The 16,767-nt window shown below is 43.5% G+C and overlaps 2 protein-coding genes across 2 annotated transcripts in view; one reads left to right on the forward strand and one right to left on the reverse strand.

Moving 5' to 3' along the window:
• Positions 1-16,767, forward strand: part of NPHP3 (nephrocystin 3) — a 115,700-nt gene that overhangs the window by 41,748 nt on the left and 57,185 nt on the right. The window contains exons 13-18 of the mRNA XM_040353105.1: positions 3,658-3,801; positions 5,038-5,135; positions 8,980-9,082; positions 10,540-10,622; positions 14,833-14,971; positions 15,898-16,062. Coding sequence (XP_040209039.1) covers positions 3,658-3,801; positions 5,038-5,135; positions 8,980-9,082; positions 10,540-10,622; positions 14,833-14,971; positions 15,898-16,062 — 732 coding nt within the window. The remainder of the gene's footprint in view (positions 1-3,657; positions 3,802-5,037; positions 5,136-8,979; positions 9,083-10,539; positions 10,623-14,832; positions 14,972-15,897; positions 16,063-16,767) is intronic.
• On the reverse strand, positions 72-821 carry LOC120940330 (60S ribosomal protein L13-like). Its single transcript, XM_040353108.1, is given in 2 exon segments — positions 72-691; positions 693-821. Coding segments are annotated over 2 exon segments (636 nt in total). The 5' UTR covers positions 759-821; the 3' UTR covers positions 72-121.

Consider the following 16,767-nt stretch of genomic DNA (forward strand, 5'->3'; position numbering starts at 1 on the left):
AAATCCAAAACTAAAATTGTAAAGTATTGCAGCGTAACAATCCTTAAATGTGATGGCTGCATTCCTTTTTCTTTTTTTTTTATACAACTTTGTGTGTTTATTGACAGTTCTGGGAATAGTTTTATTTTTTCTTGTCCACTACCTGCTCCGCAGCTTCCTTGGCTCTCTTGGCACGGATGCCGAAGAGGCGTGCGTTGGCGCGTGCCATACGCAGACTGGCGAAGGCTTTGAAGTTCTTCTCGTCTTCGGAGATGACACTCGCCTTTTCTTTCTTGAAAGTCTGGCGGATTGGCATGACGGGGCCCTTCAGCTGGGTGGCCATCTTCAACTCTTCAGCAGAGCCGTCTCCCTTCTTGGGGGCGGAGGGTTTGCGTGGGAAGAGGATCAGCTTGGAGCGGTACTCCTTCAGCCTCTGTACGTTGGTCTGCAGGGACTCTGTTGACTTGTTGTGGCGGCGGTGATCCACAGAGATGCCAAGGGTGCGAGCGACCTTTTTGTTGATGCCGGCGGCCTTCAGCTCCTCCAGGCTGAATCCTCTACCAGCGCGGATCTTGGTGTGATATCGGATGGTCGGACATCTCACCACCGGTCTGAGGGGTCCTGCGATCGGTTTCGGGGCGATCTCTCGGGCTTTGACCAGACGTGCCTTTCGCCTGCGGGTCTTCCTGGCGGGTTGGTTGAACCAGGTGGCCCACTCGTCTCTGCCAGTCATTGTGGAAATGAGGCTTCAAGATCATTCCATTCCTGCTGGGGGCCATGGCTGCTTATTCCCTCCACGGGGAGAAAATGGCCGAAAGGAAAGGAAGAGGCGGAGCGGTGCATTGTGGGATATGAGCGGCTCCAGCCAATTCAGAGCCCTGCATTCATTTTTTAATCTGGCCAGTAGATCTGTTATTTTTCAACTTCCTGGACAGACCAAACTTTTCCTCTGCTGTTTATTTCCGGACTTGCAAACAAGTAACCCAGCAGTGCTTACTCACAAGGCATAGTGAATATGCGTTACAAGAAAAAATAAATAAATATGTGAGGATCTTTACAATGTAAGTTTAAAAACTTCAAGATCATTCAGATTAATAAAAATTGAATATAAAAAATGAAATTCAATTTGAAAAAGAATATAAAGATATAACATTTTGACTATAGATGCACTTAAAGTGGAGCCCCACCCAAAAGGGGAAGCTCCGCTTGTCTGCCCCCCCCCCCCCTGCTGCCACATTGCGGTGTGGTGCACTGAGCCGGATGTTCACCCCCAGAAGACTGCAGCCCATTCAGCTTCGCGTAGGAATCCGGCTTCACTACAGGGTTCCCTTAATCAGGATGGTGGCGCCAGCACCCGATTGAGCCGTTGAGAAAACGGCTCAGATGAGGATATCGCTGGACAGGTAAGTGCCCTAATATTAAAAGTCAGCAGCTACAGAGTTTGTAGCTGCTGACATTTACTTTTTTAGGGGGATCTTGGAGCTCCTCTTTAAACTGTTTCTTGGAGGCTACTTTAAAGTGGAGGTCCACCCTAAAAAAAGAAAAAAAAGTGACACCAAAATCCTACAAAAAAATTTAAAACATTTTTTTTACTTACCAGAAATTGCGGTTGCTATGCGGGGCTAATCTGCCTCTTCCTAGTCCGCGGCAGGTCTTCTTCCTCGTCCTCCTCGCGTTGTCTTTTGGGGAATGGGGCGCGCTGCCTTCTGGGAACTGTGTGTATCCCAGAGAGCAGCCGCCCATACACAAAGCGCCGTGAGACTCGCGCATGCGCAGTAGGAAATGGGCAGTGAAGCCGCAAGGCTCCACTGCCTGTTTCCCTTAGTGAGGATGGCTGCACCGGGACCTGCCGCAATCGAGGGATCAGCCTCGGGGGGCTGACATTAGATGACATGTTGCCTCGACGTGTCTTCCGGGTATCGCGGCTCCAGCGCTGTGAGTGGCTGGAGCCACTGCCGGGCTTTCAGCTGAGAATCCCCGATGTGGCGCATTGCAAGGGGAATATCTCCTAAACTGTACAGGTAAGCCTTATTATAGGCTTACCTGTAGGTAAAAGTCAAAATTTTGACTGTATAACCACTTTAAGAAGGTGCTCCTAACAACAAACTCCGACCACAACATTTATTTTCTATTTTGACAATAGATATGCTTAACCGCTTAACGACCGCCGCATGTACATATGCGTCGCTGCCTTTCCACGGGTCGGTACATGCAGCGCTGCCTCCCCCCCCCCCCCCCCCGGTACATGCGGCGGTCGGAAATCGTCGGGGAGCGATCCGGGATCAGGGCGTGGCTATTCGTTTCTAGCCGCCCCCTCGCGATCGCTCCCCGGAGCTGAAGAACGGGGAGAGCCGTATGTAAACACGGCTTCCCCGTGCTTCACTGTGGCGGCTGCATCGATTGTGTCATCCCTTTTATAGGGGAGACACAATCGATGACGTCAGACCTACAGCCACACCCCCCTACAGTTGTAAACACACACTAGGTGAACCCTAACTCCTACAGCGCCCCCTGTGGTTAACTCCCAAACTGCAACTGTCATTTTCACAATAAACAATGCAATTTAAATGCATTTTTTGCTGTGAAAATGACAATGGTCCCAAAAATGTGTCAAAATTGTCCGAAGTGTCCGCCATAATGTCGCAGTCACTAAAAAAATCGCTGATCGCCGCCATTAGTAGTAAAAAAAAAAAAATGCAATAAAACTATCCCCTATTTTGTAAACGCTATAAATTTTGCGCAAACCAATCGATAAACGCTTATTGCGATTTTTTTTAACCAAAAATAGGTAGAAGAATACGTATCGGCCTAAACTGAGGGAAAAAAAATTTATATATGTTTTTGGGGGATATTTATTATAGCAAAAAGTAAAAAATATTGCATTTTTTTCAAAAATGTCGCTCTATTTTTGTTTATAGCGCAAAAAATAAAAACCGCAGAGGTGATCAAATACCACCAAAAGAAAGCTCTATTTGTGGGGAAAAAAGAACGTCAATTTTGTTTGGGAGCCACGTCGCACAACCGCGCAATTGTCTGTTAAAGCGACGCAGTGCCGAATCACAAAACCTGGCCTGGGCATTTAGCTGCCTAAAGGTCCGGGGCTTAAGTGGTTAAAGGACAGCTGTGCAGGGACTACTTGAAGTTGTGCCAAATTCAAATTAGTCCCTGCACTACTTTGGTCAGACTTTGATGCAAGTTCAGATTCATAGACCTCAAGGCCGTTTTACACTGCTGTGATGCGGAAACCCTGCGAATCCCCTGTGGGTTCCCGCATCACAGGTTTCCCAGCGGCAGTTCACACTGCCCTATGCGAACTGCTGGGAGTGTCAGTTAAAAGTTAATGACACCCCCAAATGAGTTCACATATCGCAGTGCGATCTGCAAACTTGGACAGGCATCGGATCGCATGGGTGTTCACACCCATGCGATCAGATTCTGCTGTGGACAAAAAAAAGAGTCCTGATGCGAATTCAGCCATACGATTTGTATGGCTGAAATCGCATTGCACAGAGATCGCATGTGATTTGCACAATCACGTCAAAATCACAGCAAAATCGCACGCATTTGAAGTTGTGGTAGTTTGAAAGGGGCCTAAGGTTGAGTACAAAGAAGAAAAAAAAGCACTGTTTTTAGTACATCACAAATACAACTACATGTATTTCTCTGTTCTGAGTACAGCTAATGCAGCATTCCTGGTCGGTCTCATCGCTCTCAATGGATCCTGGAAAGTTCTTAGAAGAATTTCCTCACTGGCTTGAAAAACTTTCCATTCGCTACCAGGGGAACATCATCGTCATTATTGACTCCATTGACCAAATAGAGGTAAGGACCAGTTGTTTTACAAAGTTGTATTATTTTAGTTTATAAGCATTGCCTACTATGATAAAAATGGAAAAGATATTGGATCTCTCATAAAAACCCAGTTATTAGCTTTACAATTACGTTTTTTTATTTGGTGACAGTGAGTCATAGAAGAAAATACCATCCTTTTGATCTACAATAAAATAGTTTATTAAAATAAGCTGTATAATAATGTTTAACCACTTAAGGACCGCCGCACGCCGATGTACATCGGCAGAATGGCACGGCTGGGCACAAGGGAGTACAGGTACGTCCCCTTAAAGATCCCAGCCGTGGGTCGGCACGCTCGCGACCCGGTCCTGAGCTATGTGACCGCGCCTGCAGAACTGATCGCCACCGGTGTTCCGCGATTGGGTCACAGAGCTGAAGAACGGGGAGAGGTGAGTGTAAACAAACCTTTCCCCGTTCTTCCTAGTGGCAATGTCAGCGATTGTCTGTTCCCTGTCCATAGGGAACGACGATCAGTGAGGTGTCATGTCAGGCCACGCCCCCCTACAGTAAGAATCACACGCTAGGGCACACTTAACCCCTACAGCGCCACCTAGTGGTTAACCCGTTCACTGCCATTGACATTTTCACAGTAATCGGTGCATTTTTATAGCACTGATTGCTGTAAAAATGACAATGGTCCGAAAATAGTGTCCGATGTGTCTGCCATAATGTTGCAGTCACGATAAAAATCGCTAATCGCCGCCATTACTAGTAAAAAAAAAATATTAATAAAAAAGTGCAATAAGTCTATCTCCTATTTTGTAGACGCTATAACATTTGTGAAAACCGATCAATAAACGCGTTTATTGCGTTTTTTTTTTTTTTTTCGAAAATATGTAGAAGAATACGTATCGGCCTAAACTGAGGGAAAAAAAATTATACATTTTTTGGAGATATTTATTATAGCAAAAAGTAAAACATATTGCATTTTTTTCAAAATGTTCACTCTATTTTTGTTTATAGCGTAAAAAAATAAAAACCGCAGCGGTGATCAAATACCACCAAAAGAAAACTCTATTTGTGGGAAAAAAAGGATACCAATTTTTTTTGGGAGCCACGTCGCACGACCGCGCAATTGTCAGTTAAAGCTACACAGTGCCAAATCCGAAAAAGTGACCTGGTGCTTTAGCTACAAAATGGTCCGGGGGGCCTAAGTGGTTAAATAACATGCAAAGGCTACTAACCCATCATTTATTTTATTCACAGCAACCAGAAAAGCATATGAAATGGCTCATTGATCCTTTACCAGTGAATGTACGAGTAATTGTCTCAGTGAATGTGGAAACTTGTCCTCAGGCATGGAGGTGAGTAAAGTCACTAATAACTCCTAAGGATTATTATTGGTGAGAAAACGACTAAAAATTATCTGTTGGCATATTGTAACTCTTGCCTCTGGTATCCTCCAAAGGAATATCACATTTTTAAGATGGTAGCCGCACCCTGCAATAGGTTACTGCTTATACCCCAACACTTTATATACCATATTTAAAAATAAAATAACGAATTTGATTTTATCTACTGTACATATTTATCCTCTTCTCTTAAATAAAGATAGGAATGGGAATAGAATAGGGAAGGAAGGAAAAGCAGCAGCAGAAAAAAGGAAAGAGGGGAAAAAGTTGGAATACAAGGGGATAGCACTCACATGGGCCACATCTGTACTGTATATATAGTAAAGGGGAAACAATAACTACAGGTAGATATTGATGGTCAGACTTTGAGGCCAAGGAAGTATATTTAAAAAATAAAGTTTAATATCACATTAAATTACAATCCAATATACATGATAATAAAAAATTACAAAAATGACCACTGTATACAAAATCCTTAGAAGTCGCCGACGCACGTTTCGCCGTGGGGCTTCTTCAGGACGAAAAACAAGGATTTCGTAGAGTAACGTATAACAGAGAACAAGTAGTTATATGACAAATGGTCTCTCAATGGATGCATCCATAGGGCATAAATAGCAACGGATATCACAGGATCGATAGGGAACTAGTCCACAGTTTTGGAAAAGGATCTCGTAGTGAAAACCATAGTTCACAACCTTGAGATAGGCGCAACGGATATAGTCACACGTCGTCTGTGCTAAAATGAACGGTCCTGTGGCATACTGGGACAGCCAATACCTCACAGACAGCAAGAAAGAATATAATCTGCATCTGATAGGTCCCCAATATATTGGTTACTATGCATGTACACCCTGGGACACATATCTCACCCCCCGACAGCTATATGACACTACCTTTGTAGGATGCAACACTGTTGCTCAGCATAGTAACCAATATATTGGGGACCTATCAGATGCGGATTATATTCTTTCTTGCTGTCTGTGAGGTATTGGCTGTCCCAGTATGCCACAGGACCGTTCATTTTAGCACAGACGACGTGTGACTATATCCGTTGCGCCTATCTCAAGCTTGTGAACTATGGTTTTCACTACGAGATCCTTTTCCAAAATTGTGGACTAGTTCCCTATCGATCCTGTGATATCGGTTGCTATTTATGCCCTATGGATGCATCCATTGAGAGACCATTTGTCATATAACTACTTGTTCTCTGTTATACGTTACTCTACGGAATCTGTGTTATCGTCCTGAAGAAGCCCCACGGCGAAACGTGCGTCGGCGACTTCTAAGGATTTTGTATACAGTGGTCATTTTTGTAATTTTTTATTATCGTGTATATTGGATTGTAATTTAATGTGATATTAAACTTTATTTTTTAAATATACTTCCTTGGCCTCAAAGTCTGACCATCAATATCTACCTGTAGTTATTGTTTCCCCTTTACTATCCTCTTCTCTGTCATTGGCTGACTTAGATCTGCTTAGCTTTGACTTAGATCTGCTGAGCTTTGACTTAGATCTGCTGAGCTTTGACTTAGATTTGCTTAGATTTGACTTAGATTTGCCACTCCATTTGGTTTATTGAGATTTCTTAATTCTCACAAGCACCAATCAAACACACATTAGAGAATAACTATTAGACCCTTTACCCTCCAAACTGTAAAGTAGAGATTAAGTACTGTAGAAGTAAATTATTTTGTACATCCACAATACTCCCATTTACACCGGACTACCCTTTGATCCAATCCCAAACGAAAGAGGACGGATCTCCTTCTATTTTTATTAGTAGACCAGGTCAGACCCGGAGTTAGGCGGGTGTAAACAGACGCAAGAATAACTGACAGATGGACATGATCTGATTGCCTGTGTGAAAGGGGCAACTTTTATCTACTAAACGTGGTTGTAAACACACTTTGCAAAAAAATAAAACCTGCAAGACAAAGGCATAATGAGCTTGTATGCATAGCATACTGGCTCATTATGTAAAACTCACCTGGGATCAAAGCCCCCGTTAATGTGCCCAACACAGCACCAGCCAGCGACATGTCATCCCGGAGTTACCTCTGGGTATCGGGGCTCCAGTGCTGTGATCGGCCGGAGCCGCAAAGACGTCACTCCCGCGCCTGCGCGCGAGACCCGCCAGTAACGACACAGTCACTGAAAGCAACATGTCATTGCTTCAGTGCACATGTGCCGATTACATCGGCACATACAAATCCAGGCACATACTGTTCAGGTTTAGGGGATATACAGGGTAGCTATAGGTAAGCCTTATTATAGGCTTACCTGTAGCAAAAAGTGTGTTGTAAGGGTTTACAACCACTTTAAATCTGCACAATTTTAACTCTTACGTTTAGCAAAATTTTACATCTAGGTTTAAAATTGAACGCATTGCTTAAAACCAAGGTTAAAGGGGTTGTAAAGGTATTTTTTTTCCCCTAAATGGCTTCCTTTACCTTAGTGCAGTCCTCCTTCACTTACCTCATCCTTCCATTTTGCTTTTAAGGCCCCTTTCACATGTCCGTTCATTACAAGTCCGTTAACGGACTTGTAATGAATCCCTATGGGAACGCGTCCGTTAGCGGATGGAGCATCCGCTAGCGTCCGCGTCCGTCGGGATCCGGTTTTCGGATGGAAGAAAACCCTATTTTTCTTCCGTTCGGCGGAACGGAACTGATGCAGACGGACACACGGTCCGTCTGCATCCGGTTCCCCATAGGGGATAGCGGAACAGAGACAGGGCGGTCCCTGCACTGTGTGCGGGGACCACCCTATCCGCCAAGAGCTCAGCGGGAATCCCCGCTGAGCCGACAGAGCGGACTGAAAAACTGAAAGGACCCTTAATGTCCTTATTTCTTCTGAGAAATCCTCACTTCCTGTTTTTCTGTCTGTAACTCCACACAGTAATGCAAGGCTTTCTCCCTGGTGTGGAGTGTCGTGCTCGCCCCCTCCCTTGGACTATAGGAGAGTCAGGACGACCACTGACACAGAGCTCCTTTCTCTATCTGCAATGTAGAGAGCGTCCTGTCCGTGTTCATCCGATCCGGCAGACGGAAGAAAAATAGGATTTCTTCCGTCTGCAAATGCGGATCTTTGCGGAGGCGGACAAATTACGGGTGTCAGCGGATGTTCATCCGCTGACACCCGTAATCACATAGGGACCCATGTATGTCCCGTTTTCATCCGCAAACGGACTAATGAAAATGCGGACATACGGTCCGTACGTGTGAAAGGGCCCTTAGGCACATATTTCACCCCTTGATCTCCCTAGATGTTAACCCCTTCCCAGCCAGTGTCTTTAGTACAGTGACAGTGCATATTTTTAGCACTGATTACTATAATACTGGCACTGGTGATGTCAGTGGTAGTTAGACAGTTCCCCCCAGCAATTTATGAACAATTGATTTTTTTTCAGAAATAATGTAATCTTCATTACTCAACATTTGATGGAACTTTTGCTGTGGCTATACCATGCTAATAGAACAGTGTTTTTCAAAATAACCAAGGCACAATGACTGCCGACTCCATTTAGAGCTGTCTGCAAGTGGTTGGGCAGTGATTCATTCAGTTGCTGCCTGCGCCTGGAGAAGCCACAGGTTTGTTTTTAATGTATGAAGCTTAGTATGAGTTTTAAGTATGTCCATGGGTCCATTATGTTTTTGCACAAATAGGGATTTGTTTTTTGGGGGTGCTACTTTTCATTCACTGATGTCAAGGTGGGTGATTCCGAGAAAACAGTACAAACACTTTTGATGAAAATTATGCAGAACACCTATTATTAATTTTTCTTTCATTTACAGGTTGTGGCCAACTCTTCATCTCGATCCATTAAACTCTAAAGATGTGAAAGCGCTTTTAAATCTTGAATGCAGTGGAGCCAGTATTGTATTGACCAAAGATCAGGTTAATTGCTTTACTCTTTTTATGAGTTTCTGTTCTATTGTTGCTGCTTATGTGCATAAGTCTGTTTTACATCTTTAATGTGTTTTACTGTATTTAGGCCTTGTTTACACAGGGGGCTCTTTAAATGGGCAGTTAAACTGCCAGCCCCCCCTCAAACTGTTTAGCTGCAAGTTAAAGCGGAGTTCTACCCAAAAGTGGAATTTCCACTCATCAGATTGCCCCCCTCCACTCCAGTGCCACAATTGGCCTCTTTCGGGGGGGGGGGGGGACAGGATACCTGTCAGGTGGGCCAGTAGGAGAGAGGAGCGGCCTCGTGCATGCGCAGTAGGGTTCCCGGCGTGAAGCTGAAAGGCTACACTGCCGGGTACCCTTACTTGCAATGGCGGCGGCAGCACCCAACAGCTGATGGAAACATCAGCTGTGGGTGCCGACATCACTGGACTCCAGGACAGGTAAGTGTTAATTTATTAAAAGCCAGCAGCTGCAGTATGTGTAGTTGCTGGTTTTAAATATTTTTTGGGGCGGAACATCGCTTTAACATGGCCCATGGTTAATGGCAGGACACACTGCAATCAGCAAGGCAGGTTCACTGTAAAACGCACTTCAAGTGAATAGGACTGTGCCGCAACCACTCTGTAACTGTTTGTAATGCATGCAGTGTTGCGATGGAGGCTTTTAAAGGTTAAAACAGGAGTTCAGTAGGTGACCTATTGCCTCTGAGCCGCCTGTCAAATTCTTCTGAAAAGTGATCCAGCACAGATTGCTTTTTAGCTGGAAGGTAATGATGGCCACGAGCCCTAATGAAAATATTAGAAAGGGATTTGCCAGACTTTGTTGCTACTTGAGCTTTCTCGGTGGGCTGCTTAAAGTGGAATTTCACTAAAGTCAATCAACATTGGCTATATGTAATCCTTATGTTGCTAGCACAATAAATACATAGGAAATGATATCCTATTTACTTGTTTTAAACTTTTGTTTTCCATTTCTTCAGTTACATCCCGGTTTTCATTCCTAGGCAGATAATGTCATACATCCCAGGAGTCTTCAGGAAAGGGGGATGGGCTTCCTCAGCTAAGCCCACACCTTCCTGGATTACAGGAAGTAAATGCTACATGAATTATCTGCCCTTGCTCAAGATGGCCACATCCAGAAATGCTAGGGGGTTTTCAAAGTGATTTCTCGGCAAAATAAAGCATGAAGACATTGCTTTGAATATTAAAAAGGACTTGGGGTTTTTGTTTTCTGGAACTTGGTAGTAGTGTAGTTATGCTAGATCTGACTAGACTGCTGGAATGCTTGGTGAGCATCAGAATTCACTTTGCCTGACTTGTTCTCAGTGAGGTCACCAAACTTGGTACTGTGGAGTTGGTGATGGGCCTTTTTAGCATACAGGGGCATTAAATGAAAATTCCTTTGATCTTTTATGAGTGCATTGTGTTTTGTACCATTTTTTACAGGAAAGAAAACTGGAAAAGCACTGTCGGTCTGCCACACCCTGCAATCCCTTATATGTTACTTTGCTGGCTAGATTTCTCATTTGGTATGTTAAAGAGGACTTTGGTTACTTCACTGATCTCTTTCTACCTAATTGGTCTTCTTAGACACAATCGACATGTGCAAAGAACTGGAACATCAAATTCTAGGCATAATTTGAAAACCAGTTAAGATTTTATCTTAAAGCGGAGGTTCCACCAATTTTTTTTTTTTTTAAAGTCAGCAGCTACAAATATGGCAGCTGCTGACTTTTAAAAAATGGACACTTACCTGTCCAGCGCGCCCGCGATGTCAGCAGCCGAGGCCGAGCAATCGCTCGGTCCTCGGCTGCTTCTGCCGCCATCCTCCGTGAGGGAATCAGGAAGTGAAGCCTTGTAGGTTCACTGCCCGATTCCCTACTGCACATGCGCAAGGGTCGCGGCGCGTCGTCACTGGTCCCGGCTCTCTCCTGGGAACAGTGTTTCACAGAAGACAGCGAGGGAGGTGGGGGGCTGGGGGTGACGTGACCGACAGGATTCTCCACAGGGATCAGAATCCGGAAGTGGTGCAAATACCTGTATCTGCACCCCCCTCCCTCTGAAAGGCAACAAATGTTTCACCGGAGGGGGGAGGGATCCAAAAAGCGGAGGTTCACTTTTTGTGTGAACCACCGCTTTAAGTCGAATAACTGTCAGGAGAGGCTAATTTACTAATAGTATTTTGCTATTAAAATTGGTTGCACTAGATTATATAATCCTTTGGATTTCAGTATTATATGTATGCAAATGATACCCAAATTGGTCTTTCTAGCCGCCTCTGCTGTCCTTTATTCTGAAAAAAGTGACTGCATGCCTTACTGCTGTTTTTTGATTGTATGTCCTCCCGCTGCTTAAAATGTAAAGTGGTTAATACTAAAGTGGTCATCATTCCTATTTTTCTCAACTCCTTGAAGCGGAGGTTCAACCCAAAAAAACATCTATATACCATTACATCCAGCATACTTCCGCCATCTACAGTATGCTGTTTTTTTTTTTTTTTTTGCCGTACATACCGTTTTATCGTTATTTCCCCCCCGGCTTCCGGGTTCTGGCTCCCACGGGAGTGGACGTTCCTATTGAGAGGTTAGATGATTGACGTCTGGTGAAAAACTTCCCTTGGCGCATAAGGCGCGTCACCAGTTTTCCGTAAATAGCCGACCTGCGAGTCGGCTCTATATGGCGCCTGCGCAGTCAGCTCTACACGGCGGAAAACTGGTGACGCGCCTTATGCGCCATGGGAAGTTTTTCACCAGACGTCAATCATCTAACCTTTCAATAGGAACGCCCACGCCCGCGGGAGCCAGAAGCCGGGGGGAAAATAACGATAAAACGGTATGTACGGCAAAAAATAAATAAATAAAACCAGCATACTGTAGATGGCGAAAGTATGCTGGATGTAATGGTATATAATTGTTTTAGGGTAAACCTCCGCTTTAAGCTTGCTGATTGGGGAATCATTTTGGCACTAAAGTCTCATTCTCTCCGTCTCCATTCATTCATGCCTTAACAACTGCCTTTCATCTTTGACTAAGGAATATCCAATCGGCCCTTTTTTCTCATGCATGATACATCTAAAGTAACGTACTGGTGCATGTTCAAATATTTTGCCATCTTGACTATTGCAGTACTTTCTTTTCGTCTCTTATCTAGTAAGTGGATTGGACTCATTTCAGTATATTTTGAACGCTTCAGACCAGCTCAGCAACTGCTGTTTTCACGCAGTGATTTCTGCTCCTTTTTTTAGTTCCTGCACTGTCCACATAGTACAATTAGTAATCCCTCTTCTTATATGTAAAGCCTCTAACAGTCTGGTCCTTCTTTATTTTCAAGCATATAGACATTCAGAATCTTTGCTGCGCCGATGTGCTTCCTGGTCACTTACACCTCCAGATCCTCTCACTTGGAGCTCCCCTTCTTCCATGGGTCATCAATTATTCACTATCTTTCCAAATCTTTAAATGCATTCATATTTTCCTAAAATAAATATAACCTTCATTAACAATGACATCATATCCCTTCCAAAATCTATTCTTTGATTGGGAAAACCTGTGTATATAGAAAACTCCTTCTTGCCTGCTTCTGACCTTCTTCTAGTTTTCTTCAAGCTGCTTTTTCAGTACCATTTGCCTTTACTTCTATAGGGGGGAAAGCAGTTCTCACACAAACGAGCGCCCATGTTCACAATGACATTGCAATATAAAGCTAAATGCTGTACTGGCTCTCTCCATTTTATCCAAAATGATAGTAGCAGAATGTTGATGTCCAGCTACCGTGTTTCCCCGAAACACCGTCTTATATTTATTTTTCCTCCAGAAATCACACTATGGCTTATTTTCGGGGGATGTCTTATTTTTTTTACCGGCAAGTATGGTACAACAGTATGGAGCCGACCTTACCGTATTTATGGGGCTGCCGACACCTCTCCGGTCACTTAGAGATACCGTGGAGCAGATAAGGGCTGCACGACTTCTTTACAGCTCCTGAGCTCCGCACCAGTACAGTACGCCTATTACGTCTTGTTTTCCCACCCGCGCCGCTACGCATACAACACGCCATCGCTACGTCTTATTTTCGGGGATTCGACACGCCATCGATACGTCTTATTTTCGGGGGGATGTCTTATATTTCGATCTTGCGTCGAAATCCCGCTACGGCTTATTTTCGGAGTACGTCTTATTTTCGGGGAAACACGGTATGTAGTAGTATCTAAAGTCAACACTGATAGCCCAACTAATACCCATTTATGATTGGCTTGAGCCAAGTGGGCATAAAGCAGGAATAAGGCTTGTACAGCAACAGATGCAGCAGGTATATTCTGGTTTTAACCCTTACCTTACACAGTGCTGTTTACAGATAAACTAAGGGATATCTACCGTACTGGGAACCTCCCTCAAAAAAAACTCATGTATTTTACACCTCTTCCATTAACAACCCTGTATGGGGTCATTTCCATCTTCCTGAATTCCTTGCAGTACCCAGCATGGGTTTCACCCTTTTGTATGAACTGGGCCCTTACCCTTGGCCCTGATTTATTGTTATTGTCATGAGCTGTCACCACTTTTTCTACCTTGACGTGACTACTCTTTCCATTATTATGTTTGTCATTTTGAAATTTAGAAATCAATGTGATATGCTTGTGTATTCAAGACAACTTTCCTAATATGCTCAGGTAATTTCAAATAATAATAATAAAAAAAAATAGGAAAAGGTAAAGTACACAGAATGGGAAATCCTGTTTTTTGCTGTAGAGACGTCATGTGTTGTATGCTGTTGCTCTGGAGTGAGGCTGTTTTCACTGCATTTTGACAATTCAAAATGTATACAGCCAAAGATGTTGCACCATCTTAGTGTACATATTCAGCAAGTTCAGACAGTGATGCCATTATTTTACTTTACTTTCATGTAAGCAGTTGAAGAGGAAAACGACCCAGGTGTACTTCAGGTAATGCAGGAAGAGCTTCAATGACCCAGGGATCCGTGATAGACCAATGAGACATGGGGAAACAGATTTGAGTGTGTTCATAAGGTTTCTGGTCTTTATTCAGTACCACAGTGGCTTATATGCTGAAGAAAGAAAGGAGGGGCTGTGTTTTAATGCATATGTTTCTAAAAGTTATACAAAGTCAGTACTTTCTTATCATGATTTAAACTGCTGACTTTAGTTAACAAGAACTAGCTGATGATTTTGCTTATACAACAGGCTGCTCCGTGAATCAGCTTAACCACAATGACTCACAGGGTGTGTTTCTATGCAAACTGTCAGTTACATCAAAACTCTACTTAAAGAAAAAGAAGTCTGTTATTTATACATTCTATTACAGCAGTATTTTATAGTTGTATGGATTTTGCACTTTGCAAATCATCCTTATTCTTTGCTTTATAACACTGCATAACGCAATATGATGGAGAATATAAGAACAAGCTTGCTGGATGAGTAGAGGGTTCAAGGAAGGACAGATAGGGGAACAGAAGCACATTAATTGCAAGAAGGGCCTGGAGAAGGCTTGTATAGGAAGCAAGCGTAGGTATAGTGAAGGCTTTATCTTAGTGTTCAAGAATTGGCCTAGTTTTTATTTTGTTTTTCATTTCTAAAATTGTTAATATTGAAGCTTTAAATATGCGTTTTTTGTTTGTTTTTTCCCCTTTTAATATAGCGTTGACCTTTATTTTTTGGAAATAATCTATTGCTGCATAATGCTTGAAATGTGTCCCTGAAATGTAGATATTATTTTTATGCAGGGCTGGGATTATGGGAAACATTACGGACACTTTGCAGCAATGCTTGCAGTGCCAGGATACGGTGTCACTATACAGACTTGGGCTTCGATCTGTGCAGGAGTTTATGTCAAGTGCAAAAGAGAAGAACTACATGAGAGAGGTAAGATCATAAAGGATTCCAGTTAAACTACAGTATCTCACAAAAGTGAGTACACCCCTCACATTTTTCTAAATATTTTATTATATCTTTTTATGTGACAACACCGAAGAAGTTACACTTTGCTACCATGTAAAGTAGTGAGTGTACAGCTTGTATAACCATGTAAAATTGCTGCCCCCTCAAAATAACTCAACACACAGCCATTAATGTCTAAACCTCTGGCAACAAAAGTGAGTACACCCCTAAGTGAAAATGTCCAAATTGGGCCCAATTAGCCATTTTCCCTCCCCTGTGTCATGTGACTTGTTAGTGTTACAAGGTCTTAGGTATGAGTGGGGAGCAGGTGTGTTAAATTTGGTGTTATCGCCATACTGGTCACTAGAAGTTTAACATGGCATCTCATGGCAAAGAACTCTGAGGCTGCGTACACACGGTCGGACAAAATTGATGAGAATGGACCGAGGTTCAGTTTCATCGGTCCAAACCGACCGCGTGTATAGCCTATCGGTCTGTTTTCCTTCAGTCCAAAATTTTAAAACCTGCTTCAAAATCGAACCGATGGACCGCTGCCCGATCGGTCCAAAACGATGGTTAGTACAGAAAGCATCGGTTCAAAACCCGCGCATGCTCAGAATCAAGTCGACGCATGCTTGGAAGCATTGAACTTCGATTTATTCAGCGCGTTGTGTGTTTGACGTCACCGCGTTCTGACCCGATCGGTTTTTGGAACAATGGTGTGTACGCATCATCAGACCATCAGGCCACTTCAGCGGTGAACCGATGGAAATGGCCCGTCTGACCATTCTCATTGGTTTTTGTACACAACCATGCAGTGTGAGTGCTGGAAAGTATTTTTTGCTATGTATGAACATTTGTTTATGCTGTGTATGCTGGACTTTATATTCTCCTGTCTCTTTTTTCTACAGATTCTTTGCCTTATCAGTGTCAGCCACAATGGTGTGAGTGAATGTGAACTGACGGAGCTGTGCTCAGGATTAACATGGCCAGTATTAAGTTTTCTGGTGTACCACCTTCATAAAATGGTTGTGTTAAGATACAGCTGTGGTCTGCTCCAGTTTCAGCACTTACAGGTAATGAATTACATAGGTTTTGTTTGCTAGAATGGAGTTAAAATATAGTTTAATGACCCTATATAGAAGCAACATTTTATCTAACTAGGATTATAGGGCATATTTAAATTTAATGTTGTCCATTAAAGTGTTTTGTTATTCCCAAAAAATATATACAGATCCTGGTCCCTTAAAGCAGATTACACAGTGCTTGTGCTGTGTAATCTGCACCCCTCTAAACTGTAAAAAAAAACCTCCCTGAACCTGGCACTGTATCCACTGTATCCACTCTCTATACTGACCACGAAAATCAGGGCTGCTCAGCCCTGACCACCGTGGTCAGAGTACGTCCCTGCATCATACGCTGCTGTCCCCTCTGCTCTTCTCTCTCCCCCTCACTCCCTGCTTCCAGTCTGCCATCTCCCTCTCTGTGTCTGTCTCCGCTATTCAAAAAAATAAAAAAGTACAATTGTCACTGCCAGCCCCTAGTGGCTGGCATAGCACACTATGTAAGACGTTTTCAAAAACTAGCATTCTAAATACTGAATTTGATCTGTCTTCAGGCCGGTCACGTGACTCATGGCCGCTTTACCACTATGAGGCGATCAGCCACGTGATCTCCCTGGCTGATGTCAGAGGGAGATCAGGGCTCCTCCCGCAGGAGACATCCATCTGAGCTGTAAAGCAGTTGCGAGTCATGTGACCGAAGGAAAGGATGCGCCAATC

This window comes from Rana temporaria, chromosome 5, assembly GCF_905171775.1.
Source record: "Rana temporaria chromosome 5, aRanTem1.1, whole genome shotgun sequence".
Lineage (NCBI taxonomy): Eukaryota > Metazoa > Chordata > Amphibia > Anura > Ranidae > Rana > Rana temporaria.